Genomic DNA, 19,116 nt, shown 5'->3' with positions numbered 1-19,116 from the left:
GAGGCAGTCACTGGTCCAAGGTCACCCCGTGAGCTTCAGAGATGAGTGAGGATTTGCACCCTGGTCTCCCAGGTCCTAGTCAAACACTCTAACCACTACACTATAGTTTGATCAACTGATTATATGGATAATCAGTTGATCGAACGAGTTAAAGTCTTAAAATACCTCAGCCTTATTTTTCAGTCAACAGGGTCACGGGGAGCACATAAGAAATATGCAAAGCATCTCAAAGTGCCAAAATTCCGAAACACTTTTTCCATATGAAAGGTGACAATCACATACCACCAGCACTTGGAAGTGTTTAAAGCTAAATCCCTAGCACAGTTATTATATGGGGCTCAGATCTGGACAGGCGCTCACCTTGGATCAATCTAAGTTCCTAAGGCAATCCCCCCCCCCCCATGTTCCAAATGCTTCATTGCGCTTGGAGGCTAATCTCCCCTCTGTTGAATTACAGACTTGGTGTAGGACATTTAATTATTGGCTTCGCCTGAATTTAAACCCCACCGGTCTACTACCCTTAATATCGCAAGATTGTCACGAGAGTGCTTGGACTGAAATTGTCAACCAGCAGCTTTACTTTTCTGGTTTATCACCGCAACAGTTATTAACATTGGGCTTCAGTAAAGCAAATAATTTAATTAGGCGCACCTATATGATATCGAGCAACAGAATCATTTGGCCATGATAAGAAAATTTTGTCCATGGTATGATTCTTTTCCACCTAGCCATTTTGACACACTGGCACCCTATTTGCAAAATTCAACAATTCCAAAATACAGATGCACTTTCACTTATGCAAGATTAAATACACTGCCTTCAGATGTACTTGAGGGTTGATTTCAAAAAATCCCACTGGAAAAACGGTTAGGTCCATGTGGAGATGGCAGTATTGAGTCAGTAGCTCCTGTGCTTGTAGCTTGCACTCTTTATAAAGATTTGAGGAGTGAGGTTATTACACCTCTACTACTATCTGTTAAGTTGTGGGTGAACATATCAGACGACACAGCAATTCTTCAAACAGCTCTTCTTTATTCAGAGGCCAGAACAGAACTGAACTGAAGCGCTCAGTCAGCCTGCTTATATAGAGCTCCAGTACCATGTTACTGTAACAACTTTCTAAAACTATCCAATCACTGAACGTCACTTTCGATTCTTCATTTGCATAACTATCTACAGTATCCATCCAATCACTGAACGTCACTTTCAATCCTTCATTTGCATAACAATCTACAGTATCCCCCTGCTGGCCCAGGGTGAGAACTTCAGTACATAACACTATCCATACCCGGTCGCTCAACCATTGCTACTGTGTCCGTCCTTCTAGCAGATCAAGATAATCAGGTGACAGCAAAAACTGGAGGAAAAAAATTAGCAGGGGAAATTAGAATAATATCTTTTATTTGATTATTGATGTAAACCCCCAGAATGTATTTTGTATCGTTAAGGTTTTACCTCTATGTCAGTTCATTTTATTTTATGTTATTGCTATGGCTAGCAGCTGATGCAAATAAAGATTCTGCTGCTGCTGATTTTGTGCACTCTTGGCTCAGTGCCATGTCCAGGGGAACCACCCACCCTGCCCTAAATCCAGCGCTGACCTTGGTCAGGGCTGTAGCTCAGTGGTAAAGCATCTTGCTTTGCATGCAGAAGGTCCCAGGTTCAATCCCCAGCATCTCTGAGTAGGGCTGGGAATATTCCCCCATTTGAAATCCTGGAGAGCTGCTGACAGTCAGTGTAGTCGGTACTGAGCAAGATGGACCAAAGATCTGACTTGGCATAAGGCAGCTTCCTGTGTTCTTCTTTAAATCAGCCTTTCATTTAGAACCACAAGGAGCTTGTTTTATTTTAAGGGACTAGCTGTGGCTTAATGGTAAGAGCACCTGCTTTGCATGCATAAGGTCTCAAGTTCAGTCCCCAATGGAATCTCCATGTAGGGATGGGCCCCTTGTCTGAAACCCTGGAGAGCTAAGTAGCTTCAATCTTTTCAGACCCATGACCTATGTTCAACCTGAGCAGTCTTACATATTCCAACATCCCATGCTATTTTATTGGAAAACACCAGGGGGCACTTGTCCACCTTTTTGCAAACTTAATTGCCTTTAAAACTTCTCTCTTGCAACCCAAAAGGAGAGTTCAGCCGCTCAGCTCAGTGGTATCTTTACCAAAGAAAGGAATCCTCCTTATAAATACCGTAATGCCAGGTCTGAGTGCAATATTATTTTCCTCAGCCTCTATCCACCGTTTCCAGATCTGTTCCTGATGGACTTTTAACAGCAGTCTAAACCAATAGCTGAGTTAGCCATCCATCTAGCTCACTTTTATCCACACTGACAGTGACTCTCTGAAATGCCCCCTCAACCTAGACTGGTTCATTTGGGCCAAACGGGGCACTGCCCCACCAACCTTGGTTCGCCCTCAGCCAGCCCCTCATCTGCCTGTCTGCCTTCTTATAGCCAGCCCAGAGCCAGGGCTCTGCCTTTCCGCTTCCTCCTCCTCAGTCTCTGTAGAACTCAGCTGGGAGGAGGATGGGGACAAACCTAGAGTTAGTTGGCTCTGCCTGCCATTGCCTCTGGCTCCCCCTACTGTTTGTCTCCCTGCCTTTTGCCTAATCAGTCCCAGTAGCAACCAGGCTGGGCTGGATGAATCCCAAGCCAGAATTAAGATTGCCGAAAGAAATATCAATAACTTCAGATATGCAGATGACACAACCTTGATGGCAGAAAGTGAGGAGGAATTAAAGAACCTTTTAATGAGGGTGAAAGAGGAGAGCGCAAAATATGGTCTGAAGCTCAACATCAAAAAAACGAAGATCATGGCCACTGGCAAATAGAAGGGGAAGAAATGGAGGCAGTGAGAGATTTTACTTTCTTGGGCTCCATGATCACTGCAGATGGTGACAGCAGTCACGAAATTAAAAGACGCCTGCTTCTTGGGATAAAAGTGATGGCAAACCTAGACAGCATCTTAAAAAGCAGAGACATCACCTTGCCAACAAAGGTCCATATAGTCAAAGCTATGGTTTTCCCAGTAGTGATGTATGGAAGTGAGAGCTGGACCATAAAGAAGAGTGATCGCCGAAGAATTGATGCTTTTGAATTATGGTGCTGGAGGAGACTCTTGAGAGTCCCCTGGACTGCAAGAAGATCAAACCTCTCCATTCTTCAGGAAATCAGCCCTGAGTGCTCACTGGAAGGACAGATCCTGAAGCTGAGGCTCCAGTACTTTGGCCACCTCATGAGAAGAGAAGACTCCCTGGAAAAGACCCTGATGTTGGGAAAGATGGAGGGCACAAGGAGAAGGGGACGACAGAGGATGAGATGGTTGGACAGTGTTCTTGAAGCTACCAGCATGAGTTTGACCAAACTGCGGGAGGCAGTGGAAGACAGGAGTGCCTGGCATGCTCTGGTCCAGGGGGTCACGAAGAGTCGGACACGACTAAACAACTAAACAACAACAAACAACCAGTCGCGGCTCACGACTGCCCCATTTTTATTTTTAAAGTTCCATTGGCACCCCCATTTCAAATAAAAAAATACCAAGGGGATGCTATGGCACTTCCTCACATGGAAATGTGTGCCTCAAAGGACCCACGAGAGAGCCAGTCTGGTGTAACAGTGGTTAAAAGTGCTGGACCTAGGACCTGGGAGACCAGGTTTCGAATCCCCACTGAACTTCATGACTGATCTCAGGCCAGTCACTGTCTGTCTCAGCCTAACCTAGCCTAAGAGGGTTGTCGTGAGGATAAAATGGGGGAGGGAAAAACCATGTCTGCCCACTTGAGTCTCCTTGGAGGGAAAAGTGGGATAGAAATGTAATAATGAAGTAAACTTTGGGTGGGTGAGTGAAAAATGAAGCGTGTCTTGGCTTTTCGATAGGGGAGGGAGAGAAAGGGGACAGCATTTGGGGCTTTTTAGTTTAGAAAAGGGGGCATGGCAGAGGTGCATAAGAATCTATTGGTGGAGTGGAGAACGTATATGTTGGGAGATTCCAAACAAGAGGAAGGACACCACCACGCATGGTTAAAACTATGAAACTCCCTCCAAGAGGTTGTGATGCAAACGGCCACCAACTTGGATGGCTTTAAAAGTTGTTGGGACAATGGAGTGCTCCTCCAGGGGTGAAGTTGTACCGCAGCACGGAAGTGACTTTCCACGGTGTGCAACGCCTGGGCAGTGTGTATGGAGGTCCTGGACTGCCCAGAGGACAAGACCCCCTTCTCAGCCTCGCTGGAACTCATGTGGGACTCAGGAGATGGCTCTCAGTGGCTATTGGCCATGATGTCTAGGTTCCCCCACCACAGTCGGAGGCCGTAATGTTTCTGAACATTGGAATCTCAAGCGGGGAGAGATGGCGTTGCGCTCAGGTCCTACTCGCGCGCTCCCCTTTGGGGATCCCGGTTGCTCACTGCACTAGATGGGTCCCCTTTGGCCTGACCTCTCCTGATCTTGATTCACGTCGTCATCACCGCCGCTTCGGATTCGGGGTGCCGCTTCGGCCAAAGGGGAAGCCTCCGCCGGGTGGGGCGCGAGCCAGCCACCCCCCGCGCTCCTCCCCACCGCTTGCCGGCAACGCTTCCACGTGACGGCGAGGCTGGATCCAGGGAGCCGCCCACCGGGAGCCGAGCGAAAGAACACTCGGCGGCGGGCGGCGAGAGAGGCAGTGAGCGCACCTGCTCGCTGCGCACGGAGGCGCACCGCTCGCCGAACCTCTCCAAGGGCGCGCCTGACCTCTCCAAAGCGCGCAGGGAAGAAGACGGAGAGGTCGCCTCTCGCTCGCCACGTGCGCCGCTGCCCCTCGTCCCATGGCCCTTCCCGGCCCGAGGTGAGCCAGCCAGAGAGGGCCCTCCATGCCGGCGCGCCAGAAGCAGGAGGCGAAGAAGAAGAAGAAGAAGAAAGGCGCCGGCGCCGGCCGCGTGGATGCGGCGGCGCTGCTGCTGCGGGAGCGCACGGCAGCCGGAGCAGCCACGGGCTCCCTGGGCCAGCCGCCTCCCGCCGCCGCCGCCGCCCTGCCGAGGATGTTCAGCTGCGTGGGCTGCTTCTGGGTCCTCTTGTCCTCCTGCCTCGTGGCCGTCTGCAGCTTCAGCTTCCTCTCGCCGGCTTGGATCGTGAAGGAGCGCGGCGGCGGCGGCGGGCGGCGTTTGGTGGTGGCCACGGCCGCCGCCCTGGAAGGCAGCGAAGGCGGCGCCGGCGGCGGAGAGGTCAGCTTCGGGCTGCTGTGGCACTGCTCCGAGTCCCTGCGCCACATGTACGACTGCTACACCTTCGGCGGGCTGGGGAGGTTCAGCGAGATCCCCTCCGGCTCCTGGCAGGTGAGAGACGGGTTGAGCCTATCTAGCTTTGTGTTGTTCCCACTGGCAGGCAGCGACGGCGGGGGGGGGGGGGGGGCAGGCGGTTCGGATAACGGGACCTACACAGCCCACCAGGAGATGCCGGGGATTGCACCTGGGACCTCTTGCAGGCAAAGCAGGTGCTCTATACCACTGGGCTACAGCTCTTCTTTTAAAAATCAAGAAAGGTTCTAGTCCTCATGCTTCTGAATTACAGGCTGGTTGAATGGGAACATAAGAAGCTGCCTGGCAACAGCTCTCTCTCTCTTTTTAATAAGGGGATATTCCCAGCCCTCCCTGGAGGTGCCATCAGCAATTGAACCCGGGACCATTCTGCATGCAAAGTGGATGCTCTGCCAATGAGCCTCTTCTTGGAGCTGCCTTATATCAATTGTGCCAGACTATTAGTCTTTCTAGCTCAGTATTGCTGGTGGCAGCTCTCCAAGGTTTTGGCAACGGGAGGCATTCCCAGGCCACTAGGGAATGGTGGGCATTGAATCTAGGAGTAAAAGGAACATATGAGGAGCTGCCTTATGCACATTGGATGGCCCTCTGTCAAGGATGCTTTAGCTGAGATTCCTCCATTGCAGGGGGTTGGACTGGATGACCCTTGGGGTCCCTTCCAACGCTACAGTTTTATGATTCTATACCGAGTCAGACCATTGGTCCTTCTAGCTCAGTGTTATCTACCCTGACTGGCAGCAGTGGCTGTCTAGGGTTTCCCATGGGGAGACATTCCCAGCCACACCTAGAAATGCTAGGGACTAAATCTTCTGCATGCAAAGCAGGTGTTCTGCCATAGAGGTGTGTGATCCTTCCGCTGAAAATAAGCATAAAATTCTAGTCCTCATGGTTCTGAATAAGGAGCTGGAGCCGGAAGCTGCCTTTTGCTGAGTCTGACCATTGGTCCGTCAGTACTGCCTACACTGACAGGCAGCGGCCCTCCACGGCTTCAGGCGGATAGTTTCCCCTCCGCCCTCCCTGGAGGTGCCATTGGAGATTGAACCTGGGACCTTCTGCATGCAAAGCAGATGCTCTGAAATTGCGCGGTGGCCTTTCTCCTAGCCCCTGTGGAATTGCGTCGTAAAATTGCACCTAAATCTGCAGCGGCGACTTCCAAGGAAGGTTGTTTCGCGTCAAGGTTGCCAGCCGGATTGGCTTGCCTCTGAGGTTTTTAATTTTAATTTGTGTCCTGGGTGTGTGTGCACGCGCGTGCCTTGTTTTGATGATGCCAAAAACGAAAGCCTAGCAGAAAACAAGCCGGAGATGTTTGCTGGGCTGTCCGGGTGTCAGCAGGCAGACAGCACGTGCTTTGCAGTTAGAAATCTAGTGGGAGCTTCAGGGGAGGAAAAAAGAAAGCACTTCTTGACATAGTGCATAGTTCGTACTGGGGCATTTGTTCCCACAAGAGGGAGCAATGGCCACCCAGGTGAATGAATTTTAAGAGTGGGCTCACAGAGGCTGTCATGGTGGTTGTGCTCTCCCTTCCACTGTTGAATGGTGGGGATCACAAGAGGAGATAATGTTGCTGTTGGCACTCAGGTTCTGCGTGCGGGCTTATCTTTCGGGCATCCGGTTGGCCGCTGTGAGATGCGGTGTCCTGGACTAGGTGCGCCCAGTGTTAGAAATTAGCCAGGAGCCAGGCGCGTTTTGCTACTGGCGTGGGTCCAGTTGCAACCACGAGGGGATTTCTGGATGACAGTTGGGTAACCACAGTTTAAAAAACACTGCCTCAGTTCATGTAAAGGTAAAGGGACCCCTGACCATTAGGTCCAGTTGTGGCCGACTCTGGGGTTGCGGCGCTCATCTTGCTTTACTGGCCGAGGGAGCCGGCGTACAGCTTCCGGGTCATGTAGCCAGCATGACTAAGCCGCTTCTGGCAAACCAGAGCAGCACACGGAAACACCATTTACCTTCCCGTCAGAGCGGTACCTATTTATCTACTTGCACTTTCACGTGCTTTCGAACTGCTAGGTTGGCAGGAGCTGGGACCGAGCAATGGGAGCTCACCCCGTCACGGGGATTCGTACCGCCGACCTTCTGATCGGCAAGTCTTAGGCTCTGTGGTTTAATCCACAGCGCCCCTCAGTTCATAGTTATTACCATTTCCACGGTGTCTTTTTCCACATCCTTCTTGCATTCTGGGGCAAGTGAATTGTAAGAGCAAGCTACAGCCAAGCAATGCAGTTGAGATCAGAGAATCGTATTCTTGGAAGGGACCCCAAGGGTCATCTAGTCCAACCCCCTGGTGATGGGGGTGACTGTAACCTAGGTTCAAGGTGCCATTTGGCGAATAGCTTACATATCTGAGTTTCTAACGTTGGACGCACCCCCATGGGCCTGTTCCAGCAGCTGGGCTTCCAGTGTTCTTAGAAGCTTCCAGGTTTGATCTCCAGCGTCTCCTATTATAAAAATATTGGGTAACAGGGTTGGGAAAATACCCGTCTTTGCCTGAAACTTGCTTCCAGGGAGTCTGGCCACTGGATGGGGCTGATGGGGGAGATGTAGTCCAAAACATAGAGAGAGGGGGGCACCAGTTTGGGACTGGCCAGCCCAGACAATACTCAGGAGAACAGCAGACTTACAAGTATCGTAGCTTGTGCAGGAGGCTTAGAGCTGGTGTTTAGAACGATTTCCCAGTTAAAGCATCGTTAGGGTGGCTCTTTAGAGAAAAAAAGTCAGTTGCAATTAACAAAGAAAAGTAAGGATGGGGAAGAATAAGGCACCCAGAATAAGGCCAATGAGGAGTTGCTATGCTTGGTAGGTGATGGCCCTGAATGTCGAATATGAGTTTGAAACATAAACCGGGTTTTTATGTAAGAATTCAGTGGAGTATCCTGCTGCAGGGCATGGCTGACTGGCTGGCAAGTACCCTGAACTGGAATGCTCCTGTTGACAGCGATGAAGATTACATTGCAGTAGTTTGTTGTGGGGCATGTATTTATGCAATGGAATGGAGTACACGGTTGGTTGGTTGGTTGGCTGGCTGGCTGGTCCCCTGAACAGGAACAGGGGCATAGATAACATTGCTATATTTTCTTGCTGGTTCCACTTGCCACTGTGTACATTTAAATGATTTATAAAGGATTAAAACAACATTTAAACTCTTATTAATCATGCATCGGGGGTTGGTCCTCCCCGCCCCCCCTGCAAATCTTTAGTTCTTGCTCAGTGATGGTGTGGAATCAGCGCGAATTCTTGTGTAGCGCATTAATGGGCTAACAAATGTGTTATTATGGGGTCTGTCAGCCACAGCAGCCTGACACTCTTTTACCCCTGTGGAAACTGCCATGGTTGTTATGGAGTGGAAATGTCAATCAGCAGCTAATTATCACCACTATGGAACCGGGCTCTTCCACTTGGCTTTTTTGCAATATTTACAACTCACCTTTCACTGACTCATCTAAGAGTTGGTTGGAATACTTGTTGATCCGGAGCACAAGAGAGTTTGATATCTATCTATCATCTATCTATTTATCTGAGTTGGCTTCATTCTGGAGAGTTTGCATTTCTGGCTTGAACTTCTGCCAATTTCATTCCTGAGTTTTGTGCTAAAGGGGGTTGCCACCTTTCCTGGCCTGACCCTGCACCTATGCCTCTTGGCAAGTTGCTTTGGTACCTCTCTTCCAACAGCACAAATAGCTTTGGAGGTTTTTTTTTTTCTTTTTACTGTGCTCCTAGCATGGGGGAATCAAGTTGAAAGCAACAACCACCCTCCCAAGCCCTTGCTGCGAACTTGAGCCTTGTTGCTTCCCCCCTGCAAATAGGAGCAGAACCTGGGGCCTTCTGCATGCAAGCAGATGCCCTACCACTGAGCTACTGTTCTCCCCCTAAAAATAAAGCAACATGCCAGTCCTCATGGTTCTGATTTAAATAGGAATATAGGAAGCTGCCTAATGCTGAGTCAGGCCACCGGCCCACCTACCTCAATATTGTCTGCACTCACTGGCAGCTAATCTCCAGCATTTCAGGCAGTGGGACGTATCCAGCCCTACCTGGAATTGCCACTGGGGATTGAACCCGGGGCCATCTGCATGCAAGGCCAGATGCCCTGCCACTGAGCTACACTCCCCTCTATTTAAATCAAGAGTGGGGGAACCCTTTTCAGCTCGAGGGCCGCATTGTGTCGTGAGCAATCTCTTGGGGGCCGCATGGCAGGGCCAAAGGCAGGAGTGGGCAGAGGAACAAATGTGCTTCGTAGAAAACCTCAGGGGTTTGATACATGAGCACCCCAGTGACACAATTTTACACCTTCTTCTGCGTAAGCGCAGAAGCACAGTCGCAGGCAGGTAAAAACACTCAAGGGGAGCTTGTCCAGGTGATCTGGGTTGTGGACCTGGAAGGGGCATGTGAAAATCCCCCAGGGCCAGATAGGGAAGCCTGGAGGGGCCACATTTGGCACCCTGAGCCAGAGGTTTCCCTACTCATCATCATCATCATCATCATCATCATCATTGTCATCATCATTTTGTTTGTATGCCGCCTTTCCATAGTTGAAACCGTGCTCCAGGCGGCTTACAACATGACAAGATTTACACAATTACAAACGTAACAAAAGTCATGAACAATAAATAAAACACATCAAAAAGTGCACAACCAAATGGAAACAATTTCCACATAAATAATAAGATCCCAAACCAAAGATACAACAATAACATCAATAACAGCAACAACTTCTCCCAACCCCCCGTAAACAAGTTAAAGGTTTGAAGAAGAATCACACAGTGCTAAATAGGCTTGAACGTTAGAGGCATTTGGAGCCTCAAACCTGCGCAGAAGTTTAAAAAGGTAAAGGGACCCCTGACCGTTAGGTCCAGTCGTGGACGACTCTGGGGTTGCGCTCTCATTTTGCTCTATAGACCGAGGGAGCCGGCGTACAGCTTCCGGGTCATGTGGCCAGCATGACTAAGCCGCTTCTGGCAAACCAGAGCAGCGCACGGAAACGCCGTTTACCTTCCCGCCAGAGCGGTATCTATTTATCTGCTTGCACTTTGATGTGCTTTTGAACTGCTAGGTGGGCAGGAGCAGGGACCGAGCAACGGGAGCTGACCCCGTCGCTGGGATTCGAACCGCCGACCTTCTGATCGGCAAGCCCTAGGCTCTGTGGTTTAACCCACAGCGCCACCCACGTCCCTGCACAGAAGTTTAGTTAGGTGCTAATAGTAGTTAGGCTACTATTCCTAGCTTGGTGGCGAAGAAACGGGAACGTTTTTGGCCTTCTAAATTACTGTGTTTGAACAGATTTAGAAGGGATGCTGGGCATGTATAAATACACACTGTGTATTTACGATGTGGCTTGCAGGGTGTTCTGAATAAGCTTTGTGGTTGGCCGTGTGCACAGTGCGGCCGTAGATGTTTGGACTACGACTCCCTTCATCCATGGCCATTGGAGCCTAAGCAGAGCCCCACTGGATCAGACCAAAGGATGCTCCAGCGTCCTCTTCGCACAGTGTTCAAGCAGATGCCCCAATGGGAGCCTGTGAGCAGGACCTGAGAGCAAGAGCTATGCTCTCCCCATGTGTGATTCCCAGCAAATGGTCCCCAGACACATACTGCCTCATTGATAACCCTTTCCTCCATGCATTGTATATCGCCCTTGCCAAGCCACCCAGGTTGAACTATGTGCCATATTATCTTTAGGGCAGACCTTTTTCATGCAGCGCATACTTAATTTATGGAACTCTATCCCACAGGAGGCAGCAATGGCCCCCAACTTAGATGGCTTTGAAAAAGGATTGGGCAAGGCTGTTGATGGCTACCAGCTATGATCAGAGATAGCAATGTTTCTCCATCCCTGGGATCCAGCGGTTGTCACCCTTGGGCCAATCACAGCCCTGCCTTGCCGTGGCTGTTCATTCTTCTAGCATGTCGCAGGAGTTCTGCTGGCATTTTATCGGCGCAGTTGGCATTCTGTTGAATTTCCACCAGATCCTAATTTCCCTGCCCCTGCCCTTGAAAAAAGCTGGTCTCAGCTGCAATAGAGGGTGATGACCTTTACAAATCTCAAAGATTTCCGAGGTTGGCTTCAGACGTTGTTGGAAAACCTGCCTCCCCACCCCATTGCTGGGGCTGGGGGTGCTGAAGTAGCACCCCGCAAATCTTCTTACCCAAGCGGTGGCTGGGAGAAGGAACCGGAGGGGTGTGTGTGTGTGTGTGTGTGTGTACACAGCCTGTGCCTTTTGTCTGAGGGAGCCGCTCTCACCAAAGGATCATTAATGCACGCTGTGTGTTTTGTCGGAAGGGGAATTATGCTAATCGCCTTACAAATGATGCTTTGAGTCGTGCCTGGAGGTTAATTAAGGGGCCTTTCCCCTCAGAAAGAGGGGCACTGTGTCTGTTTAAAAATGCAAACACTGTTGTAGATCGAAGGAGCGGTCTCCCTGGACTTCTTGTTTTGCAGCTTGAGAGCGATGTGTCTAGCTTCATTATATATATATATATATATATATATATATATATATATATATATATGTGTGTGTGTGTGTGTGTGTGTGTATCCCACTTCCAATATCCCAGGCCCAGAATGGGCAAGTCTGTGGTCCTCCATAGGTTGCCTCCATCTCCCAGCAGCCCTTGCAGGAGTGAGGGTCACAGCTTGCACCTCCTTGTCCCTCTTGGTCCTCACATGCTGCTTTTCTAGTTGCAAGGATCCCCCCCGCTCTGTATTCTCCTTAATGGGGCTAAACTATAAACTTCCTCATCTGTACCCTAAATGATGCATCTGCAGGGCGGGGAACCTATTTTGCCTAATGCTCTGGATTATGTACTTCAGATCTTGGGTCCTTAGGTTTCTTGAAGCCTCAGGGCCCATTACTAACCCCAGCCCTAGCAATCGGTTATCGCAATAAGACCAGCAGAAGCAATCATCCCTGCTATTAACATCATTCAGCTGTGTGTGCTGTTCCTTTTGCAACCAAACCACTTGCTGTCCATGCACAAGACTATGGCAGGCTTGTGGGAACTTCTTGCAGAAGTAGAAAAAAAAGTTTTTTTCCATGGGGGAAACCTAAAACTGAAAAGCATCCAGTGAGCATGCTTAATAATTTTGTTTAACTTTTTTGGAGTGTGTGTGTGTTAGGAAATTGAATGGAGTGGTCCTGGCAGAGGGCCTGGCTGGCACCCTGGCGAGGAACGCGGCTCACTGCAACATTTTGTTGCAGGTCATGCCTGTTGGTTCAGTCTCAGGTTAGCTTAGGCAACAGATCTCTTTCCTGGCTATCTCTTTATTCAAGGGAAGGAACCTTTTCCAGCCCAGAGGGTGGCCCTGAGAGAGAAACTGGGGGAGGGGGGCTTTGGGCAGTGCCTCTCCTTGCTGGGAAACACTCTCCCTATTTGGCACAGGGGAGTAATTCAATTCAGTTTGAATCTAACTAATTTGCACTTTCTGAAACAATATGCAAAGCACACCCACCCTTCGAAATCTCCTCCAAATTCTGCAAATGGGTGGGTATTCCAAATCCTACGTGGAGATGCATGGGATTGAACCCTCAACCTTCTGTGTGTCAAACAGATTCTCTGTTGCTGAGCTGCAGCCCCTCAACCCCCCCCCAAATTAATGTGCTACAGATTAATTAATATGAATGAGTCACACGTTGTGAATTGGGGAGACTTGGATGAAGCTAACCATGTGTCTCTTTGGGTTTTCCCCCTGGGAGCGTACAGCGTCTGCTAAGATACTGATCCGGCAGGAAGGACGGGGGTGCAAGAACCTGGGGGGCTTCTCTAATGAGGATTCCATTCTTGATGTTGATCGGGTGGCAGGGAAGGATCCCTTTGCTCCTCTGGAGCAGTAATGAAGGCAGGTGGGGGGGTCTGATCTGGCAAACGACGGCACCCGAGGTGGCCGCCTAATTAAAATTTCATTAAGCTTCTTTGCCTGCCTTGGTGGGGGTCTCTGGCTGCACAACTGATGTGCTAATGCCTTCGCTTGCCTCTTTCCTTTCTCTTTCCCTCCCTGCCTATCATCTCCTCCCCTTCCCAGATTAAAAAAAAGCAGCATTGTGAAGGGACTGCGCACAGCAATCATCCCCTCTCCCTTCTCCCCAGAAACATCAGCAATGGGCCAGGTTTATTACAGGAACTTCCTTTAAACCAAGGCAGAGTTATTTGCACGTCTACCCACTGTTGGCAACTCTGACTGGCAGAGCAGGGTTCCCCACCTCATCCCCCGTTGCCTGCTACACTGGGGGGTACCTGTAGCCACTCTAACCACTATGCAATACTGCCTGTTGGTGCTATGACTTTACCCTTGTCCAGCCACTTCCATCACCTCCGATTGCAGGATTGCTTTGGTTTTCATTCGCTATGGAAAGTAAAGGCAATTGTCGTCTGCAGGCTTTGCACACGAACCAACGCTGTCAGCTCTGGTCAACTCTCACGGCTGCAGCTTGGAGATGATCGCGTATGCGAATGGAAGGGTGCTTGGGGGTTGTGGGGCTGGCTGCAAAAAGGTGCAGCCTGGAATCTATTCATAGATCAAGGGAGATGAAAGCATCGCATTGAGAAAGGCTCCCTTGCTGTTTTTGAATCCTCATCCCCTGGAGCGTGAGAGGCGTTTCTAGGGAAACGAGTATTGCTGAGCACCTGCAGAGTCCAGTACGATTGCACTTCACCACTGCGTTCAATAAATGGGGGGAAAAACCATAGTATCGCTGAGCATGTGCAGAGTTCAGTGCAACTGCATTTTACCCGGACCTCTGATAACTCTGCTCAAAGAGTGAGGGCTTTTAAGAGAAGGGTAGACAGGCACTTTCCAGGGACAGATCGCTGTCCCTTTGGAAAGGGGGTTGGTTTGGATGACCTCCCAGGTACCCCCACAACTTACTTTTGATCCTAACTTTGTGTTTCCTCAAGGCTTTGAACTCTGGCACTTCTCCTGAATGTTTTCTTGTACTGCCCTTGCAAACCAAATGTCAACTGTTGTGTTTCAGAGCTGGGGATGTGCAAGCCTTCTAGATGGTGCTTGGGTGCAACTCCCATTATTTTCCCTGACCGTGGAGCTATGCTAGCTGAGGCTGGTGGGAGTTGGGAGTCCAGTCTGGAGTACCACGGATATTCCCCATCTCCAGTCGACTTGGCGGGTGAGCAGAGGTGATAGAATCATAGAATTGTAGAGTTGGAAGGGACCGCAAGGGTCATCTAGTCCAACCCCCCAAAGGATCCTGGGAATTGTAGTTTACCCCTAGAGCTGCAATTTCCATCTAAGGGACCCCTGACCATTAGGTCCAGTCGTGGCCGACTCTGGGGTTGCAGCGCTCATCTCGTACAGCTTCCGGGTCATGTGGCCAGCATGACCAAGCCGCTTCTGGCGAACCAGAGCAGCACACGGAAATGCCATTTACCTTCCCGCCAGAGTGGTACCTATTTATCTACTTGCACTTTTGTGCTTTCGAACTGCTAGGTTGGCAGGAGCTGGGACCGAGCAACGGGAGCTCACCCCGTCGTGGGGATTCGAACTGCCGACCTTCTGATCAGAAAGTCCTAGGCTCTGTGGTTTAACCCACAGCGCCACCCGCGTCCCTAATTTCCATCTAGTCCAACCCTAACCCTAATCATTGTCTTTAGCAAACTACAGCTCTCAGGATTTTTCGGGGGAAGTAAATGTACAATGGAGATGTGGCCACATGTGGTGTGAAGAGCAATGAATCAAAGAGAACTTGAGCAAAATAAGTATCTTCTCCCCACGCCCCAATTGGCTCTGTCCCCTGACTCCAATCCTGCTTACTTCCCTGGCGAGCCGGCATTGAGCCATATGGGCTTCTCAGAGCATTCTGTGACATCAGAGCACTTCCACCTATGATTGGGGAGGGCTGGAGCTTGTAGATAACAGCCAGGTGGTTAATTTTTTTAGCCTGACCTCTTTTGAATTTTGAGAGTTCACCAATAAGATATGCAGAATCCAAGTATTTGAAATTCTCTTCTTCCCTCTTGTTACAAACAGCTTTACTTAACTTTCTAATAAAAGGATAGAATAAAGAGGTTTGATACTTGTTTTAAAAGCACTATTTGTAGAGAATGAATATGTCATAAACATCATTGTCTGTAAGAAACATTAACTTGTGAGGTTGCCAAATGCACAAGTTGGCCCCAGTGCTTCTGTTTAGTCAGGTTGTCAACTTCCTAAACATGTGCATTTTAATTGTGACACCCTTCCCCTCCCTCCAGACACAAGAGGGTCCCCCTACCCCATAGTTTGAGGACTCGGCTTCTACTACTCCTTAACTAGGGAGGTGCTTTCCATGGTTTAATTCTCCTCTCTTGGTCACTATTGATCTCTTTCGATCCCACAAGCAGAATCTATTTTTTTGAATTATTTCCCTGCCAACAAAAGGCCATAAAATATCCTTGTCTCCTGCTTCTCTTCCCACCCCCAATCCTACTCCTGAGGGTGATTAATTGTTTATCCCCCAAACAAATTAAGAGCCTCTTGGCGGGCCCATCAATATGCCTTTATGTGGCCTAATAAATCCAGATTAATGACAGACCCGTATAAATCTCTGTATTACCTTTTCGGTGGGTGGTACAAGGTGTGAGCTTCAGCCATCCTCTCGGTTTAAAAAACACACACGAAACTTTAAGACCTGTGTGCGGAACAATACTTAAATCGGTTAGTTACCGTATTTTTCGCTCTATAAGACGCACCAGACCACAAGACGCACCTAGTTTTTGGAGGAGGAAAACAAGAAAAAAAATATTCTGAATCTCAGAAGCCAGAACAGCAAGAGGGATCGCTGTGCAGTGAAAGCAGCAATCCCTCTTGCTGTTCTGGCTTCTGGGATAGCTGCGCAGCCTGCATTCGCTCCATAAGACGCACACACATTTCCCCTTACTTTTTAGGAGGGAAAAAGTGAGTCTTATAGAGCAAAAAATACGGTAATTCACAGTTGAATTAAAATGTGCTCAACAGATTATTCTGAAGGCCGAGGATAAGAACTTGTGTCCCTGTTCCCCACCTGGCTGGCGAAGACTGACTTTCCTGTTAAGACAGCCAGAGTGTCTTTGGTTAGAGATACGACAGAACAAAATTAAGAGCATTAAACTCAGTTGCTTTGTTTGCCGTTTGACAGCGTAACCGACTCACTCAGAAGCTGCTGGGCTCTTTCCTTGGATGTTTTTCAACAGATGTTGGATGGCTACCTGTCAGGGATGCTTAAACTGTGATTCCTGCATTGCAGGGGGGTTGGACTAGAGCAGCCTTTCCCAACCTTGGGTCTCCAGCTGTTTTTGGACTACAGTTCCCATCATCCCTGGCCACTGGTCTTGCTAGCAAGGGATGATGGGAGTTGTAATCCAAAAACAGCTAGAGATCCAAGGTTGCGAAACATGGACTAGATGATGTTTGGCGGTCCCTTCCAACTCTATGAATCTACACATCATCAGTCTCTCTTACTTGATTGCCACGTGGTGGCTGGATGACCGAGCAGCCTTCTCCAATTCATAGTCCTGGCAAAGGGAAAAACCCACTGGTGGCTTGGTACATGTATGAGCTCACAGGCTGCTTACAGAGCAAGGCTGAGGAACCTCTGATCAGGAGCCAAATGCAGCCCCCCCCCCCAGGTCTCTCCCTCTGGCCCCCTGGAACTCTCCCCAGGCCACGCCTCCTCCTCAGGCCACGCCCCTCACTAGCCCAGGTTCACACCCTCCTTGAATGGTTTTGCCTGGCTGGAAATGTGTCCTTGGACTCGGACAACGTCCCTTGCTCGCCTGGATGGAGGGTAGAGAGAAAAGTGTGTAAGTGACTATATGCAGAAACTAGCTTGATATGCCTCGGTCCAGTATACCTGAAGGGGCATCTCTACCCCCATCATTCTGCCCGGACACTGAGGTCCAGCACCAAGGGCCTTCTGGCGGTTCTCTCACTGCGAGAAGTCAAGTTACAGGGAACCAGGCAAAAGGCCTTCTTGGTGGTGGCGCCCACCCTGTGGAACGCCCTTCCACCAGATGTCAAAGAGAAGAACAACTACCAGACTTTTAGAAGACATCTGGAGGCAGCCCAGTTTAGGGAAGCTATTAATGTTTAACAGACCACTGTATTTTAATATTTTGTTGGAAGCCGCCCAGAGTGGCTAGGGAAACCCAGCCAGATGGGTGGGTTATAAATAAATTATTATTTAAAATTTATTCTTCTTTTATTATTATAATATTTAATTATATCCTGACTGTACCCCAGACTGGGACTCTAGGTGGCTTACATGAATTAAAACAACCCATATAAAATACGGAAAGCTAAAAAGATATGAAAAATATTAGTTAAGAAGTAATCAATCTAAATCAAACAATATTTAAAACAAATCTGTTAAAATACAGACAGTAAAAACAGCACAGAATTATTATAAGCCCTTTCCTTGAAAATAACAGTCAGTTCCACAAAGCCTGCCGGCGGAAGGATAGCAAGCAGGGAGTCACTCTAGCTTCTCTAGGCAGGGAGTTCCAAAGTTGTCTTGGGGCAGCCACTAAGAAGGCCCTCTCCTGCATCCCCACCAAGCATGCCTGTGAGGGTGGCAGGACTGAGAGAAAGGCCTCCTCTGAAGATCTCTGAGCCCAGGCAGATGTGAATGGGAGTGTTCTCTGTTCCATCTAGTGGCTGACATTGCATGGTAAAAGGTTCCCTTCCCCCCAAATAAATAAACGTATCAACAGATGCTGCAATTGTTAAGCACGGGCGGGACAGATTGTGTTTTTGTGTCTTTCCCCAGTCAGCCTATCCTTTTGCCACTGAACTATTTTTGGCACGTTCCCTTCCAGCTCTTTCCTGTTTCTCTCTGTCTCTTTTTCTCTCACCCCAGATTTCCTTCCTGCTCTGTAGTAAAGGACAAGGGAGGCTCTGACTTCCCGAAAGGTCAAAGACGGGGATGTGTGGCTGTTTTTTTATTGTTCTAGCAGCTGATCAGTTTTCCTGTTTTAGAGAAGCGGTGCCGTTTTTAAAAAAGCGCTCTGCATTCCTGCGGGACCTGCCATTGTGCAGGACACAGACGAATTGGCCGCCTCCACCGTGTGAGTCTGCTTGGCAGGCAGACAAGTCGGAAGAGGCTCCTTATTTTTCCAGGGTTGTTGTGGTGGTTGCTTTTTTGCATCCACTGTTAACAGATATTTTGCACTTCAAGCTGAATCATAGGAACAAAAAAAATTGCTGTAAAGGTAAAGGTACCCCTGACCGTTAAGTCCAGTCGCGGACAACTCTGGGGTTGCACGCTCATCTCGCTCTATAGGCCGAGGGAGCCAGCGCTTGTTCGCAGACAGCTTCCAGGTCATGTGGCCAGCATGACTAAGCCGCTTCTGGCGAACCAGAGCAACGCCATTTACCTTCCCGCTGGAGCGGTACCTATTTATCTACTTGTACTTTTGTGCTTTCAAACTGCTAGGTTGGCAGGAGCTGAGGCCAAGCAACAGGAGCTCACCCTGTTGCGGGGATTCGAACCGCCGACCTTCTGACTGGCAAGCCCTAGGCTCTGTGGTTTAGACCACAGCGCCACCCACGTCCCTTACACTGAGTCTAATTATTAGTTTGCCTGTCTTGGTATTGTCCGTTCTGTTGGTGTCCCGTTCCCAGAGTTTCAGATAGCGGGATGTTTCCAGCCCTACTTGAGCACAGGCCATTCTGCTTGCAAGGCAGGTTCTCTGCCTCTGAGCTGCCATTCTTTCCCTAAATATAAAGTGAGATGCTATTCCTAATGCCTCTGGATGAAGCGACTGAATTAAACAAGAAGTTGCCTTAAACTGAGCCAGACCTTTGGTCCATCCAGCTCACCTGGACATGACGGGGGTTGAACCTGGACCCTTCTGCATGC

At 49.3% G+C, this 19,116-nt stretch overlaps 1 protein-coding gene and 1 long non-coding RNA gene across 3 annotated transcripts in view; one reads left to right on the top strand and one right to left on the bottom strand.

Moving 5' to 3' along the window:
• Positions 1-549: 549 nt before the first annotated feature.
• On the bottom strand, positions 550-1,854 carry LOC310750848. Its single transcript, XR_014542335.1, has 2 exons — positions 1,273-1,854; positions 550-963 (listed from the first exon to the last, which is right to left on the bottom strand). It is a non-coding gene; the product is annotated as an uncharacterized lncRNA (long non-coding RNA).
• A 2,227-nt stretch (positions 1,855-4,081) lies between these two features.
• The window catches only part of LHFPL7 (LHFPL tetraspan subfamily member 7), an 83,156-nt gene continuing 68,121 nt past the window's right edge, over positions 4,082-19,116 (top strand). For both annotated transcript variants that reach the window (XR_014541942.1, XM_083587993.1), the window contains exon 1: positions 4,082-5,311. Coding sequence is in view for 1 of the 2 variants with exons in the window: in XM_083587993.1 (XP_083444119.1) it covers positions 4,850-5,311 (462 nt within the window). In the remaining variant the exon portion in view is untranslated. The remainder of the gene's footprint in view (positions 5,312-19,116) is intronic.

This window comes from Podarcis filfolensis (genome assembly GCF_964270895.1).
Source record: "Podarcis filfolensis genome assembly, chromosome: 15".
Lineage (NCBI taxonomy): Eukaryota > Metazoa > Chordata > Lepidosauria > Squamata > Lacertidae > Podarcis > Podarcis filfolensis.
This window is presented reverse-complemented; position numbering and strand designations above follow the sequence as displayed.